The sequence below is a fragment of the Eleutherodactylus coqui genome, chromosome 9, assembly GCF_035609145.1.
Source record: "Eleutherodactylus coqui strain aEleCoq1 chromosome 9, aEleCoq1.hap1, whole genome shotgun sequence".
Classification (NCBI taxonomy): Eukaryota; Metazoa; Chordata; class Amphibia; order Anura; family Eleutherodactylidae; genus Eleutherodactylus; species Eleutherodactylus coqui.
This window is the reverse complement of record NC_089845.1, coordinates 30,733,776-30,749,148: the sequence shown is the minus strand read 5'-3', so window position 1 is coordinate 30,749,148 and position 15,373 is coordinate 30,733,776. Positions and strand designations below refer to the sequence as shown.

Below are 15,373 nucleotides of genomic sequence, written 5' to 3'. Positions count from 1 at the left end.
TTAATGGGTTAATGCCGTATTGGCCTACTTTTGGTCTTGCTGGCTTACTAACTTTTCCCGCTAATCAGGTGCCGTTATTGTTGGGTTTCTGAAACTAAACTTTTGTCTTCTTGCGTTTGTTTTCCTTAGATTCGACTTCATATATGACCTGTTTGAACATGTTTCAAGCCGCAACAACCAAGATACTCTAAAATCTGGAAGTAAACACCGGAAGCCTACCGTCAGCCTGCAGTTCAAGGTCTGTATACAAGTAGAGCACGGTGCTTCAATGACCTCTTACTGCCAGCAGGGGGCACTGCTGGGAAGCCTAAAACCAATATTCTGTACACTTCTGTAGAACAGCCGACCTTAAGACCCCATGGGGGATCAGTTATGTGTCGTCTGACAGTAATTCTAAGGCTGTCCTTTATTTTAGGACTCTCTGCATTCCCTGATGGCCACACTGAGCACCGCCAATCCTTTCTTTGTGCGCTGCATCAAGCCCAATATACACAAGGTAAGTCTGCAGCAGTAAGTCACACTGGGTTGTCATCTTGTAGTCTATGTAGCTGCTGTCAGTCTGGACGTATATAATGGTGGCATAGATCTCTCATTTATACAAGATTTCACATATTGTATCTATTGTAATGAGATTGCCATTAACCCATTAATGACCGGCCTATGTGCCTTAAGGACCAAGCGATCTTCATTGTCGCCATGCAAGAGTTATAACTTGTTGACATATTCCGTATTCACCAATCACCCCCGCTCATTCGGGATTCCTGGCTCCTCGTCTCTTGTCTTCAGTCTGACAGTCTACGTACCTGGAGTTACTAAATCTGATGGACATACCTGATATATGTATAATTCATGTTTGTGTTCCCTTGGCATGTTTCATACAGCTTCTGGCGTGTCACCGGTCTCTGGCCTCACAGCATGGGGCTCCTTCGTTAGCAGATGTGCAACGTGCATTTTTATTAAGTGTTAATTATGTAAGATGAAGCATGACACAGAGTGATTGAACCTGCTTTTTCTATAATTATTTGCATTCCATATTGTTATCTCCTGTAGTGTAAAGGCTCATTTACACGCAAAGACAATCTTTCAGATGATTGAAAGATTGATAGTTTTAGCGATCATTTTGCATAAAGTACTAATAGGCACTAATGCCTATTAGCACTTTATCAGCTTAATTTGCATGCAAATGAGCCTCCAGCAGCTCTTTGCAAATCCCAGCATGTGGTCTGGACTTTGCACTCAGCTGCATTGTCTTTGCATGTGCTGTTGGCAGAGCACAGTGTGCGGTCCCTGCTAACTCCAGCTGAATAATAGACTTTATGCTCACCTAAAGGCCCATTTAGACACAACGCTTATCGCTCGAAAGCCATCTTTTGAGCGATCATCTTTGTGTCTAAATGCACATTAAAAATAATCATTCAGGCAAAGAGTGAAAAATGGAAGCATTTACACGCAACGCTTATCACTCAAAAGGCATTGTTTGATGGGCTGCAAGTAAGTGCCTGACTGAGTCCAGTGATTGAGCAGGTCACAATGTAGTCCACCTGTTCTAATTTTATAATGGGAGGACTACTTAGCAGCGCTGCTCAATGCACTGAGCAGCTTCTTCCAGCCCTGACACTAGGTGGAAAAGGTAAGTATAAGGCCGGTCTCACACGACCGAGTTGGAATTGCGGAATCCGTGATCATCACTTGCATGAATGATCCACGGCATCCCGCATACATTCAAACAATAGAACATTTGCATGTCCACTCATGTGATTGGGAAGTCAATGGAAGTCATCTGACCCGCGGCCCACCCACAATTGACATTGCGGATAGGTCGCAGGCACCCACATCATCGCCTAGCAATGATGTGGGTACCTGCAACGCAGGAAAAACAACGTTTTGCAAAAAAACCTGTGATGTGCATGTCTGACAGATAAATCCTGCTTGGGATAGATTCCAGAGGTCTGTATCTCCGTGTTCAGTACGGTATTCTAGAATACATTCTAAGTGCAAATAGAAATCCAGAGCCGCAGCCAAAGTTCTGCATGGAGCCCCCCACAACTTTCTTCTGCATCTTTGGGTCTCTTAAGAAGCTCATCGTTGCCACACTAGAATCAGGGGTATCATTGCTAGAATCTTAGAAGATTAGGCCGAAGCTAAAATGTAGGGGGGCCCAATGTAAAATCTGTAACACCGCCACCAACCATCATTGTGCCATGTGCTTAAGGCTCCAGGGCCCGGTAGTGACTTCTACCTCTGCGCCCCCTATAGCTATGCCCTGTAGAAATCTAAATAATGTATGAATGTGGAGCTAATTAAAATACACCTACAGTAATGGGGTTTTTTTACCATTGGCTGATGTTTTCTTTCATTTTCAGTACAAGGAAGTCAGATAGTGATTTCTCACTAGATCTGCAGCCCGTCTCTGGTAGTCCAGGCCAATTATCTGTTATTACGTACACTTCTAGCCCGGCTCCCTAGACTAGCGCTGAACTGTCCCTTCATCATTGTTCGTGTCCCGTCATTGGGCTCTGTTTAATGTAGGGCAGAATCTTTTGTCACCACTTTCTTTATAACTGGGGCGCTCTATTTGTCAGATATCTCTTTCAGAGTGCTGCAGATTGTTTCGTCGCTTCTCTCTTTATAAAGTGGGGCAGCCTTTATTTCCTCTTTGTAGGGCCTTTTTACATAACATGTTCCTTGCTGGAGTGAATGATCATTTGACAATAACAGCATGTGATGATGCACACATGTATACAGTAACATTGTATACTAGGCTGAAAAAAGGAAAATGTCCATCCAGTTCAGCCAATTACCCCCCCAGTTTTGATCCAGAGGAAGGCGAAAACCCCAATGAGGTAGAAGCCAATTTTCCTTATTTAAGGAAAAAAAAATCTTTCCCGACTCCAATCGGGCAATCAGAATAATCCCCGGATCACCGACCCTTCAGAGTAATCAGTGATATAACATGTAATATTGTAACGCTCAAGAAAGGTGTCCAGGACCCTCTTGTACTCCTTTATCGAGTTCACCATCACCATGTCCTTCAGCAGAGAGTTCCACAGTCTCACTGCTCTTACAGTAAAGAACCTCCTTCCATGTCGGTGTAGAAACCTCCTCTTTTCTAAACGTAGAGGAAACACATTTACTAGTACAACCAGAGCATACATTACCTCCAGAGCCCATTTGAATAGCACCAGCTCTGTATCTTTATGGGCAGGGGTGTCAAACTCATGTTCACCGAGGGCACAGTTTGGGTGTGTGAAAATATTGCGCATTTCACCTACCAAAATTGCATCCGCCCGTGTGAATGAGCCCCAGATATACCCACTCCTTACCACGGCTATGGAGCTCTATGCACTATGATGGGTTTCTCCCCTTCCGCCTCTTTAGCACCGAGCTTCCTACCTTGGAGGGTGGCTGGGGTTCCCCGGTAGTGGGTTGGAGCTGTGTGTCCTTCTGCATTGCGGGCCACATAATCGCCCGGTGGGCCATATTTTCGGCCTGTGAGCCTTGAGTTTGAGACATGTTTTACTTTTATATTCCAGTTCTATGTAGCGTTCTTCCTAACCATCCTATCCTAATGACACTGCACTGCGTTCTCATAGACCTTGTGAAGAGCCAATTATTGATACGAACTCCTCCGAAAGTCACTGGAGTTGACGTCCAACAGACCAGGTTGCCTTGGAAATGGTGTAAAAAGACTTGCAATGCCCAGAGAGCTCTCCCGTGGTGCCCGCCTCATTAATAAGTATTCACGGGCAGGGCTGACCTGCAGCAGGTTGTCGAGTTCTTTAGAGTTAACTGTTCCAAGAAAGCTATTTGTTTTAACCTCAAGAGCTTTCCTGCCGGCACAAGTTCCTTAAGTACACAGTTCTGGTGGCTCTGCTTCTGCTGCTTGCTGCCAGTTCCTTGTGTATGCTGATACACTCAACCTGCAGGGCTATCGTCCAAGCCCGACTTCCTTTAGGCACAAGAGGGAAGGAATCAAACAAGCTCAGCCAAAGATATCACATGGGGGACTTGAAATACCAGCCTGCATAGAAAAGACTTGTTCTGTGTGCGCGGAGCCTTTGTGCGCTGCTGTCCAGTCGCTGCTAGCATGCAGGCTCGTTAGGAAGAAGCAAAATGAGCGAAGAGAGGACTGAAGGAAAGGTAGGTGCTGGCCTCCCTATATACACCTGCAGCTCTGCATTTAATAGCTAGGCATTAAGAGTTAAGATCCATATACTCCATTCTACTAGATTGGAGTGAAGTAGTAACATAGTAAGGTTAAACAAGACATCATTCCATCAAGCTTCAAACATCTGTAAACAATTGATAAGCAATTAGCCAGTGAGCTTAAATTGAAACTAAGTTTTCAAATAACTTGTGCCTATATGATAGCCACTGTGATCACTAGCAATATTCCGGCCGCAGTGGAAGAGCAAGCTGCTGGGCCGCTTCAAAGCCGCCGCGGATTTTGCAGCAGCGGTTCTCCCGGCGGAAATCTCGCAATTTTTCGCTGCGGCCGAACCGCGAGATTTCCGCCGAGAATCCGCCCCGTGAGAGCCCAGCCTAACAGAACAGAGGGTACGAAGGAAGCAGAGAGTCACACAGATGTTGTCTTTAAGCTATTATTAAGTCACTGTGAAGTTTACAGACATCACATCCCCACTGCTCGCTCTTGCTGTACATTTGCCCACAATAGGAATTTGTTTGTGTGTGTTACAGACAGTTAGAGAGCAGGATCTGTAGTATTCTGTGTACAGTCTATAGAGCATAGCTGCAGCTCCTTTCACCAGTTTTGAGAGAACTGAGAATCAGATATACGATTTGCAGAATAAAAATATGGAAAAATATAGGATGCAATTCATATAATGCTAGGAAATAGTGTTATTCCTCACGTACACAAGGCAGCTTATACTGAAAAGTCATCTGAAAAATTAAGTATGCTTTAACTCTGCTACATCTCACAAACTCAGACATTACAAAAAATTATTTTGAAGATGACAAATTGACTTCAGAGTAACATAGACGAAGTATGGCTTCCTTCTTCATTCTTTGTATTAGCATTTGTCAGTACAGAAACATGCTTCATAATAGATAGGAATTAGAGATGAGCAAGCGTACTCAGTAAGGACAGATACTCGAGGGAGTATCATCCTTACCGAGTACCTGCCTGCTTGCCCACAAAGATTCGGGTGCCGGTGGTGGGCGAGGAGTGGCGGGTGGAGAACAGGAGGGAGATCGCTCTCTCTCCCCCACCCCCACCCCCGCTCCCTCCTGCTCACCCCCGCAACACAGCGCTCACGCACGCTGGCACCCGAATCTTTGCGAGCGAGCAGGCAGGTACTCGGTAAGGATGATACTCACTCCAGTATCTCTCCTTACTGCGTATGCTCGCTCATCTCTAATAGGAATCTCAGAAATCTGATAAGAGTTTGATTCAAAACCAGTGAAAACCCAGTTATAGGGCTGCGGGATGGTTTTTTTCCTCTGCCATTCTGGCACCATCTGTATAACAAACCACTTTATGGGATATATGGTAGCTCTGGCTATGCTTCCTTCTACACTACGTTTTGTTCCTATGTGTCCCATACGGTGCTGAGGGCAGGCTGCTCCTGTGATATCATGGCAGGTTGGCATACTTAGGGATGGTGTATGTGTTCGTAGCGCTCCCTCTGGTGCATAAGGCATAATCCAAAGAAAGCAGGTCGCCAGCAGCACAAATTGTATATCCCTCCAGGGGTTGGGCATAGGTTATGCAGTAGCCAAAGAGACAGGTGATTGAATCCTTATCACCAAAATCACATGCAGCAATAAAAAAGACTTCGGCAGCATCCTGGGTGCAAATTGATATCCAAAGTTTTATTCCCCCATCACAGAAAAACAGGCAACGTTTCAGCCATGTTGGCCTTTGTCAAGCTTGACAAAGGCCAACATGGCCGAAACGTTGCCTGTTTTTCTGTGATGGGGGAATAAAACTTTGGATATCAATTTGCACCCTGGATGCTGCCGAAGTCTTTTTTATTGGTGCATAAGACATGGTGCAATGTCCCAGAATCCCTCTTTTGCGGGCTCTCTCAGATCCAGTAGCACATAATTGGATGGCACACACTGGAGTTCTTTTAAAATGCTCATAAGGTTTATTGACACAATCCAGATGTTCACAATAGTTTGGGCTGGTGCTCTTTGTCAAGCTTGGCAAAGCCTCAGGTACAAATCCCCAGATCCGCTTGGACACAGAAGACAATCAAAAATAGGACAAGAGAGGTTATCTACAGCGACTTTAATCCATCTTCCTCTCCAGCAAAATTGGAGGTCCTCTACAGCGACTTTGGTCCATACTCCTCTCCAACAAAAGTAGAGATGCTCTACGGTGGCTTCGGTCCCTCTTCCTCTCCAACAAAAGTAGAGATCCTCTACAGCGACTTTGGTCCATACTCCTCTCCAACAAAAGTAGAGATGCTCTACGGTGGCTTCAGTCCCTCTTCCTCTCCAACAAAAGTAGAGCTCCTCTACAGCGACGTGGGCCATCCTCCTCTCCAACAAAAGTAGAGATGCTCTACGGTGGCTTCGGTCCCTCTTCCGCTCCAACAAAAGTAGAGGTCCTCTACAGCGACGTGGGCCATCCTCCTCTCCAATAAAAGTGTAGGTCCTCTACAGCGACTTCGGTCGTTCTCCAACAAAAGTAGAGATCCTCTACGGTGACTTCGGTCCCTCTTCCTCTCCAACAAAAGTAGAGGTCCTCTACAGCGACTTCAGTCCCTCTTCCTCTCCAACAAAAGTAGAGGTCCTCTACAGCGACTTCGGTCGTTCTCCAACAAAAGTAGAGATCCTCTACGGTGACTTCGGTCCCTCTTCCTCTCCAACAAAAGTAGAGGTCCTCTACAGCGACTTCAGTCCATCTTCCTCTCCAACAAAAGTAGAGGTCCTCTGTGGCGACTTTGGCTCCTCTTCCTCTCCAACAAAAAGGCTGTTCTTACATATTCTCCTATATTTTATTGTCTTCTGTATCCAAGAAGATCTGTGGATTTGATGCATTTGCTTCTCAGGCTTTGCTGCATGCTCGATAAAGGGCGCTGGCCGGAAACATTAACGCTGCAAACTACAAACTATTGTAAACATCTGGATTGTGTCAATAAACCTTATGAGCATTTCAAAAGAACTCTAGTGTGTGCCGTCCGATTATGTGCTACCAGCTTTGATTACATAGCTGGTGTTGCGAGGTGTCAGCCAAGGTGGTGCAGCATTAATAAGTATGTTACTCAAATAGTTCTTTACTGAAGACAAGTACAAACGGTTGGACGCTGGTATTGACTATCTGGCAAAAACAACGGCGTGGGCTTACTGGGGTTGGCACTTGCTTAGTTTGTACTTCGGTCAGCCCACCTGCATACTATGAAGAAATAAAAAAAACTTGTCATGGGGTAAATGTACTAAAGAGATACACTCTTCTGCCAGTCATTAGCCGTGGTAAACCAGGGAAAGATGCTTCAAATTAATTAAAAGGTGGCGTAAATTTGCACTTTTACGCCAGATTCTGACCGAAATTATAATAAATGTGTCGGCCCACGGGAGACCATACCCCTTCCGTTAAAGTCCTCCCACTTTCCTAAAACTTTGGAAAAGTAGTAAGAAAAGTGCAAAAAGGTCAAAGTGACAAATTATAGCACACCTGTGGTGTATACCCTACAATTACATCCCTCTGTGGCGTCTATAGCCCTGGTGTACCATAACCTGCACTCCTATACATAACCACCTATATTGCTGGTATGATTTGTGCTGGATGAAAGGGTTAGAAACTGTCAAAGGATTGAGTCCCCCTCACACAGACCTACATACTACAATGAGCGGTTGAACACAAAACCCTGGCTTTGTGATTTCGGAGGTTTCGTATTCTTGCCTTGAATGGTTGCCCTGAATGTATCAGACAGATAAGAATAGGATTCCCTGTTCGGTTAATAGCGGCAGACAAAGAGCGGACAGTACACTGTGTTTTCTCCCCTGAAAGAGCTGCTATTGACTGTAACCACAATTTCTGTTAAAGGTGAAATCTCATAATTTAGGTCCCGAGGACATTATTTGTTCGATAAAAGTAAATATTGCGTGTTGTATTTAGTAGGGCACATACAATGCTCTCCACCCCCAAGAAAGGGGGTTATGTATCCTCTGGTCTAAGACTGTGCAGAAGCCCACTTCTTCACATTGCCGCTGACCTGTATAAGTGCATGTCCTATGGCTGCCAGGCTTAGGTCTGAAGAAGTGGCATCACATCAGCAACTTGTGCAGGAAAACCTGTGACTGATAGCCGGCCTCCCGCTGCAACAGCAGGGATGGCTGAGAACGCTGATCTCCCATTTAACCGCACACATGCCGCAATCAGTGTAGATTGCTCACAGAGGGAGTGGACGCATCGGCCTTCTGCTATGTCATCGTGGAGGGCCGATGGGTTGCCATCTCGGTCTGCTATAGCCTGTGATTGCTATTGGAAGTGATAATGCATTGCAGTTTAGAAGTACTGCAGTGTATTATCATAGTGATAAGAGTTTCTCATGTTCAAGTCACCTACAGGGACATAAAAATGTAAAAAAATAAACACTTAAGAAAAAAACTTTTTTTCCTGCACTTTCCCATTTATGTATTTAAAAAAAACCCACATAATTGGTCTCATCGTATCCATAACGACTTGTACAATATATTGAACACACTATCTATCCCGGCAGGCAAAAACTGTACAGAAGAAACAAACTATAAGACGGAGCCAAAATGCTTATTTTGTTCATTTTGCCTCTCCCAAAAAAAGCAATAAGGGTGCATTCAGACGACCGTATATCAGCCGGGTATTCACGCCGCCCGATATACGGCGTCTCTCTCTGCAGGGGGAGCAGGCTGGAAGAGCCGGGAGCAGTGCTCTGAGCTCCCGCCCCCTCTCTGCCTCCTCTCCCCCCCCCCCCCTGCACTATTTTCAATGAGGAGAGGCGAGACGGGGGGCGGAGCTAATTCCCAGAATTTAGCCTCACCCCCATTCCGCCTCCTCTCATTGCAGAGGGGCGGAGAGGGGGTGGAGAGGAGGCAGAGAGGGGGTGGGAGCTCAGAGCACTGCTGCCAGCTCTTCCAGCCTCCTCCCCCTGCAGAGAGAGACGCCATATATTGGCTGGGCGTGAAAACCGAGCCGATATACGGTGGTCTGAATGCACCCTAAAAGTAATCAAAAAAGTCGTATGTACCCCAATAAAAACTACACAAAAAACAAGGGCTATGTCGAGGAAAAAAAACGTTATGAACGCAGCGATGTTAAAGAAGTAATAATTAAGAAAAAGGGGGGTTTTATTGTGCAAAAAAAAGAAAAAACAGAAAAAAAAGATATACCAACCAGCAGAAAAAATGTATCGTGTCATTTATGCTGCATAATTATATAATACACTCTAAGAAAAAAGCAATGACAGAATTGATGCCCTCCTCTCCTCCAAAGAATGACTACAATGCATTATATATATATATATCTAAACAAATGTACCAATAAAAACTGCAGCTCACCGTGTAAAAAGCGAGCCTCGTACGGCCGTGTCAGCGGGGAAGTAAAAAGGTTGTGGCTTTTGAAAAGTGGAGATGAAAATCCCAATAAAACTATTGTGTCCTAATAGCCAAAATAGGCCTATCCCTTAAAGGGTTAAACTCAGTACAAGCTTCTGCACCGCAGAGGATTACTGATGAATCGGTGACGGCCAGGGCCAAACTGTAAAGGGAAGGAAGGAAGAGAAGGAAAGGGAAGGGGGAGAAGAAACTACGAAAAGGAGGGGAGGAAATCTTCTCTGGGAGAACCGGGGCTTATAAGGCGGCCATGGAACAAGGGTTCCCTTCTTAAGATAGACCATAAGTGCCTGAACAGTGGGGGTCTGACTCCTGGGATCCTCGGCAATCAGCACATTGAATGGGCCATCTGTGGCGCTCCTGCGAGCGCTGCGTACCATTCACTACACATTTAGTACGTCTACAGCTACACGGGATTCATTGAAAGTCAAGCAGCAAAGTGTTTAATTCTATGTATCAATTCAGTGTATAGAAAGTGTCAATAGTGAAGTGTGACATACACAATAGGACTGTTCTCTGCATCAGTTATGCCCTTGACGTGGATTTCACGGTCTCTGTAATATCCACAAAGCCAATATATAGATGGCCGTACAGTGCAGTCCTTGGTGATCCCTCCGGCAGTGTAGACTACGTTCTGGTGCATATTGTGTAAGCGACGTGAGGTCCTACTGAGCCGGTCCCCCATTACTGTGGTGTCTCCCAGCATAGTGCACACAGCGAGCGTGGCTCTTTAGAGAAGTCTCTGCACACACACCCAGTGTTCGTGCACTCCGTTCTGAAAAGAGGCATGCTCGCTGTGCGCACGCTGGCTTAATCGGGGGGTTCTTGTTAGCCTCAAGGCTGCCATTGATGGTGGGATTTTGTGTTAGGATGATAGCAAATGTTGCGAATCACTTTGGGTCCGTTTATACTAAGCAACGGTCCGGTGTCGCCAGTAGAGCAAAATGTGATTGTTCTCAGCAAGAGAAACCAAGTCATCTTGTAGATATGATAGCTTTTAATGTCTAACAAGAAGGCATGATGTTCTAGCGAGCTTTCCAACCTACTAAGGGTTCTTTATCAGGCTTAATGAAACAGCTCTGGATGGGGCATATATATATATTTACACACATATGAAAAGGCACAGGCATGAAGTGATTAATTTGCATTTAAAACAATACCAGACAAGATGAGCAGAAGAGTAAATACTCAATTAGTGCACTGATAAGATTTATGGTCTCTAAATTGGTGTTAGGGGGTCACCAGGACAGCGTGTTATCTGTACTTCAGATTCCTCATATTCTCCACTGATGCAAAAAGCCCCCTCCGAGGTTCAGTCCATTCTTAAGGGTATTGAAAATGGTCATAGTTTTGTACTCTCTAATTCTTCTGTGATGCTGCAACTTGAAGTTGCCTTTCAGTATGATACGCGGCGATGAGATCTCATCCTGGCTTCCAGTTTTTGTCCTGTTTCCCCAACACAAAGCCCCCCAACAGGAAATTCCCTGCACAGGATCAGGTACACAACATTGGATGTGGAACATGCAAATGTCCCAGGAAAATTATAGTCCTACTGTGTGTTGGGGATTTGTATCCTATGAGAAATCTGAAATAGAGATAACTCACTGGCCTGGTGACCACCTAACACCAATTTAGATAGTGTAAAACTGTCACAGCCCTTATCAGTGGACTAAATAAGTATTTACTCCTCTGCTCATCTTGTCTGGTATTGTGGAAATTAATCACGCTATGTCTGCGCCTTTTCATATGTGTGTGTGTATATGTATATATATACCCCATCCAGATCTGTTTCATTTAGCCTGATGAAGAGCTCTGCTTAGGTTGGAAAGTTTGCTATACATCATGTATTTTTGTTAGCCATTAAACGGTATCATATCTAGAAGATTACTTGTTTCTCTTACTGAGGACAGCATGCCGCACTATTTCACTCTGTATTTTACCGGAAATCGGCAATGGAGGCTCCAAACGGAACCTCAGACACTAATGGGGACAAGCCCTGATTTATCCACACATCGATTGACATCTCTGTATTTAAACACTCGTCTTTTGTTTCCGAGCTCTACCAAAGTCAAGTCAAAAAGTAAATCTTTATTTGATGAAAGATCTGGATGTAATTTATGTGTCACCGCCAAGTCTGTTTGTTCTCTGTGCTTAGATTGTAGCTATTGTCTGCAGACACAAAGAGACACATAGTAGCTTGACATGTTATTACCATTCAGACATCTGTCATCAGGACAATGTAGACCGTCACCAGGAAGATGTTTTCTAAGATACAGGTGAAGAAGTTACATTCTGGCTGAATTCTCTGGTAGTTGTGTATCCGAAAGAAACCAGAACTGGAAATATCCGAGTGCACAACTTTATCAGGGCTGTACTAGAACAGAGAAAATGTGATTCCTGGAGTATCTTAGCAACTTGGAATTGCTTCTACTCAGGGAAGTATTTTATTGTGTTCCCTAGACTGCTATTAAGAGGGGTCTGTCAACAGGGGGGTCTCCTCCAGACTTAGGCAAATATCCTTTGAAAACCAATTTCTGGACAGACAGACAGATATGAGAGATAGATAGATATGAGAGATAGATATGAGATAGATAGATAGATAGATAGATATGAGATAGATAGATATGAGATAGATAGATAGATATGAGATAGATAGATAGATATGAGATAGATAGATAGATATGAGATAGATAGATAGATATGAGATAGATAGATATGAGATAGATAGATAATAGATAGATATGAGATAGATAGATAGATATGAGATAGATAGACAGATAGATATGAGATAGATAGACAGATAGATATGAGAGATAGATAGATATGAGATAGATAAACAGATATATATGAGAGATAGATAGATAGATAGATAGATATGAGATAAATAGATAGATTTATCTAGATAGATAGATAGATAAATAGAAGATAGATATTTATCTAGATAGATAGATAGATAGATATAAGATAGATAGGTAGATAGATAGAAAGATAGATATGAGATAGATACGAGATAGATTGATGGATAGAAAGATAGATATGAGATAAATAGATAGATAGTAGATAGATAGATTTTCCTATCTATCTATCTCACATCTATCTATCTCATATCTATCTATCCATCTCATCTATCTATCATCTATCTATCTCATCTATCTATCTCCTATCTATCTATCTATCTATCTATCTATCTCTCCATCCTATCTATCTATCTATCTATCTATCTATGTCTGTCACATCTATCTATCTATCTCCTATCTATCTATCTCATATATCTATCTATCTATCTATGTCTGTCACATCTATCTATGTCTGTCACATCTATCTTTCTATCTATCTCCTATCTATCTATCCATCTATCTATCTCCTATCTATCTATCTATCTATCTATCTGATATCTATGTATCTATCTCCTATCTATCTTTCTATCTATCTATGTCTGTCACATCTATCTATCTATCTAACAATCTATCTCATATCTATCTATCTATCTCATATCTATCTATCTATCTCATATCTATCTATCTATCTATCTATCTATCTATCTATCTATCTATCTATCTCCATCAGGCTGTACATGACACATTGTGGTGGAAGATCATATTTCAATGTAATGCATCGCTTGTATTTAAATAAACTAAGGCCAGTGCAGTCCGTTGTATTGGAAGAAAGTGTAGAGGCAGATGCCATGTACGAAGCATCCAGTGGCCTGTTATCATGTTAATGTATCCCTCATCTAGGAGACAGATTTTTGGAGAAGAGATAATTGTAGACAATGGATGAAGAGGGACAGCGCAGGGGCCATACAGTGCTGAAATTAATTATTCAGAGAGCTTAATTGGCTTGACATTAGACCATATTATTAACACATTATAGGGAAGCTGCGGCAGAGTCCCTACAGATCTCCTCATAAAAGACCGTTATAAATGAAGTGGTCATGCTGTTGTGGAAAATCTGCTGTTATGCGAAACAGTCAAGTGTATAGAATAGATGTGTCGTTAACCACGGTGCAGATGTTCTAGAGCAGCTCTAGAACTGCATACATTAGAGAGTCTGTATACATTGATGTAGTCTTGGTGATGATAGATAGATATGAGATAGATAGACTGAATGACGACAATGTCCATCTAGTTCAACCTGTATACCCTTTATGATCCAGAGGAATGCAAAAACCCCAAGAGGCAGAAGCCAATTAGCCCATTTGGGGGAATAAATTCCTTCCCGACTCCATAATGGCAATCAGAATAATCCCTGGATCAACGCTTGATAGGTCCTACCTGATTGTAAGACCCGGAACAATAACCCGCTGGTCACCTAATGTCTATATCCGGTAATATCACAGCGCTCTAGATAGACGTGTAGTTCCCTCTTACACTGCTCAATGGATTTTGCCATCACCACGTCCTCAGGCAGAGAGTTCCACAGTCTCACTGCTCATACAGTAAAGAACCCCCTTCTGTGTTGGTGATGAAACCTGTTTTCTTCTAGTCGTAGAGGGCGCCCTCTTGTTACCGTCACAGTCCTGGGTATAAACAGATAGATAGATATGAGACAGATAGATATTATGTAGATAGATGTGCGAGGACTGATTTATAATGGCAGCCGCGCTCTGGTAGTAGTGGTTCCGAGCTGCGTAATGTCATAATAGAATCGTGCTAGTGGGAGGCTGTGTGGTAAATGGAGGCTCAGTGCTGGTGGGAGGCTGTGAGGCAGATGGTGGCTCAGTGCTGCTGGGAGGCTGTGAGGCAGATGGTGACCCAGTGCTGGTGGGAGACTGTGTGGTAGATGGTGGCCCAGTGCTGGTGGGAGGCTGTGTGGTAGATGGTGGCTCAGTGCTGGTGGGAGGCTGTGCAGTAGATGGTGGCCCAGTTGTGGTGGGAGGCTGTGAGGCAGATGGAGGCTCAGTGCTGGTGGGAGGCTGTGCAGTAGATGGTGGCCCAGTGCTGGTGGGAGGCTGTGAGGCAGATGGAGGCTCAGTGCTGGTGGGAGGCTGTGTGGTAGATGGTGGCCCAGTGTTGGTGGGAGGCTGTGTGGTAGATGGAGGCTCAGTGCTAGTGGGAGGCTGTGTGGTAGATGGTGGCTCAGTGCTGGTGGGAGGCTGTGCATTAGATGGTGGCCCAGTGCTGGTGGTAGGCTGTGTGGTAGATGGTGGCCCAGTGTTGGTGGGAGGCTGTGTGGTAGATGGTGGCTCAGTGCTGGTGGGAGGCTGTGAGGCAGATGGAGGCTCAGTGCTGCTGGGAGGCTGTGAGGCAGATGGTGGCCCAGTGCTGGTGGGAGGCTGTGTGGTAGATGGTGGCTCAGTGCTGGTGGGAGGCTGTGCAGTAGATGGTGGCCCAGTTGTGGTGGGAGGCTGTGAGGCAGATGGAGGCTCAGTGCTGGTGGGAGGCTGTGCAGTAGATGGTGGCCCAGTGCTGGTGGGAGGCTGTGAGGCAGATGGAGGCTCAGTGCTGGTGGGAGGCTGTGTGGTAGATGGTGGCCCAGTGTTGGTGGGAGGCTGTGTGGTAGATGGAGGCTCAGTGCTAGTGGGAGGCTGTGTGGTAGATGGTGGCTCAGTGCTGGTGGGAGGCTGTGCATTAGATGGTGGCCCAGTGCTGGTGGTAGGCTGTGTGGTAGATGGTGGCCCAGTGTTGGTGGGAGGCTGTGTGGTAGATGGTGGCTCAGTGCTGGTGGGAGGCTGTGAGGCAGATGGAGCATCAGTGCTGGTGGGAGGCTGTGCAGTAGATGGTGGCCCAGTGCTGGTGGGAGGCTGTGTGGTAGATGAAGGTTCAGTGCTAGTGGGAGGCTGTGTGGTAGATGGTGGCCCAGTGTTGGTGGG

At 44.8% G+C, this 15,373-nt stretch overlaps 1 protein-coding gene across 1 annotated transcript in view; it reads left to right on the top strand.

Annotated features, from left to right (window-relative positions):
* Positions 1-15,373, top strand: part of MYO10 (myosin X) — a 223,258-nt gene that overhangs the window by 159,474 nt on the left and 48,411 nt on the right. Inside the window, exons 18-19 of the mRNA XM_066579202.1 lie at positions 130-238; positions 416-496. Of these exons, the coding sequence (XP_066435299.1) occupies positions 130-238; positions 416-496 (190 nt within the window). The remainder of the gene's footprint in view (positions 1-129; positions 239-415; positions 497-15,373) is intronic.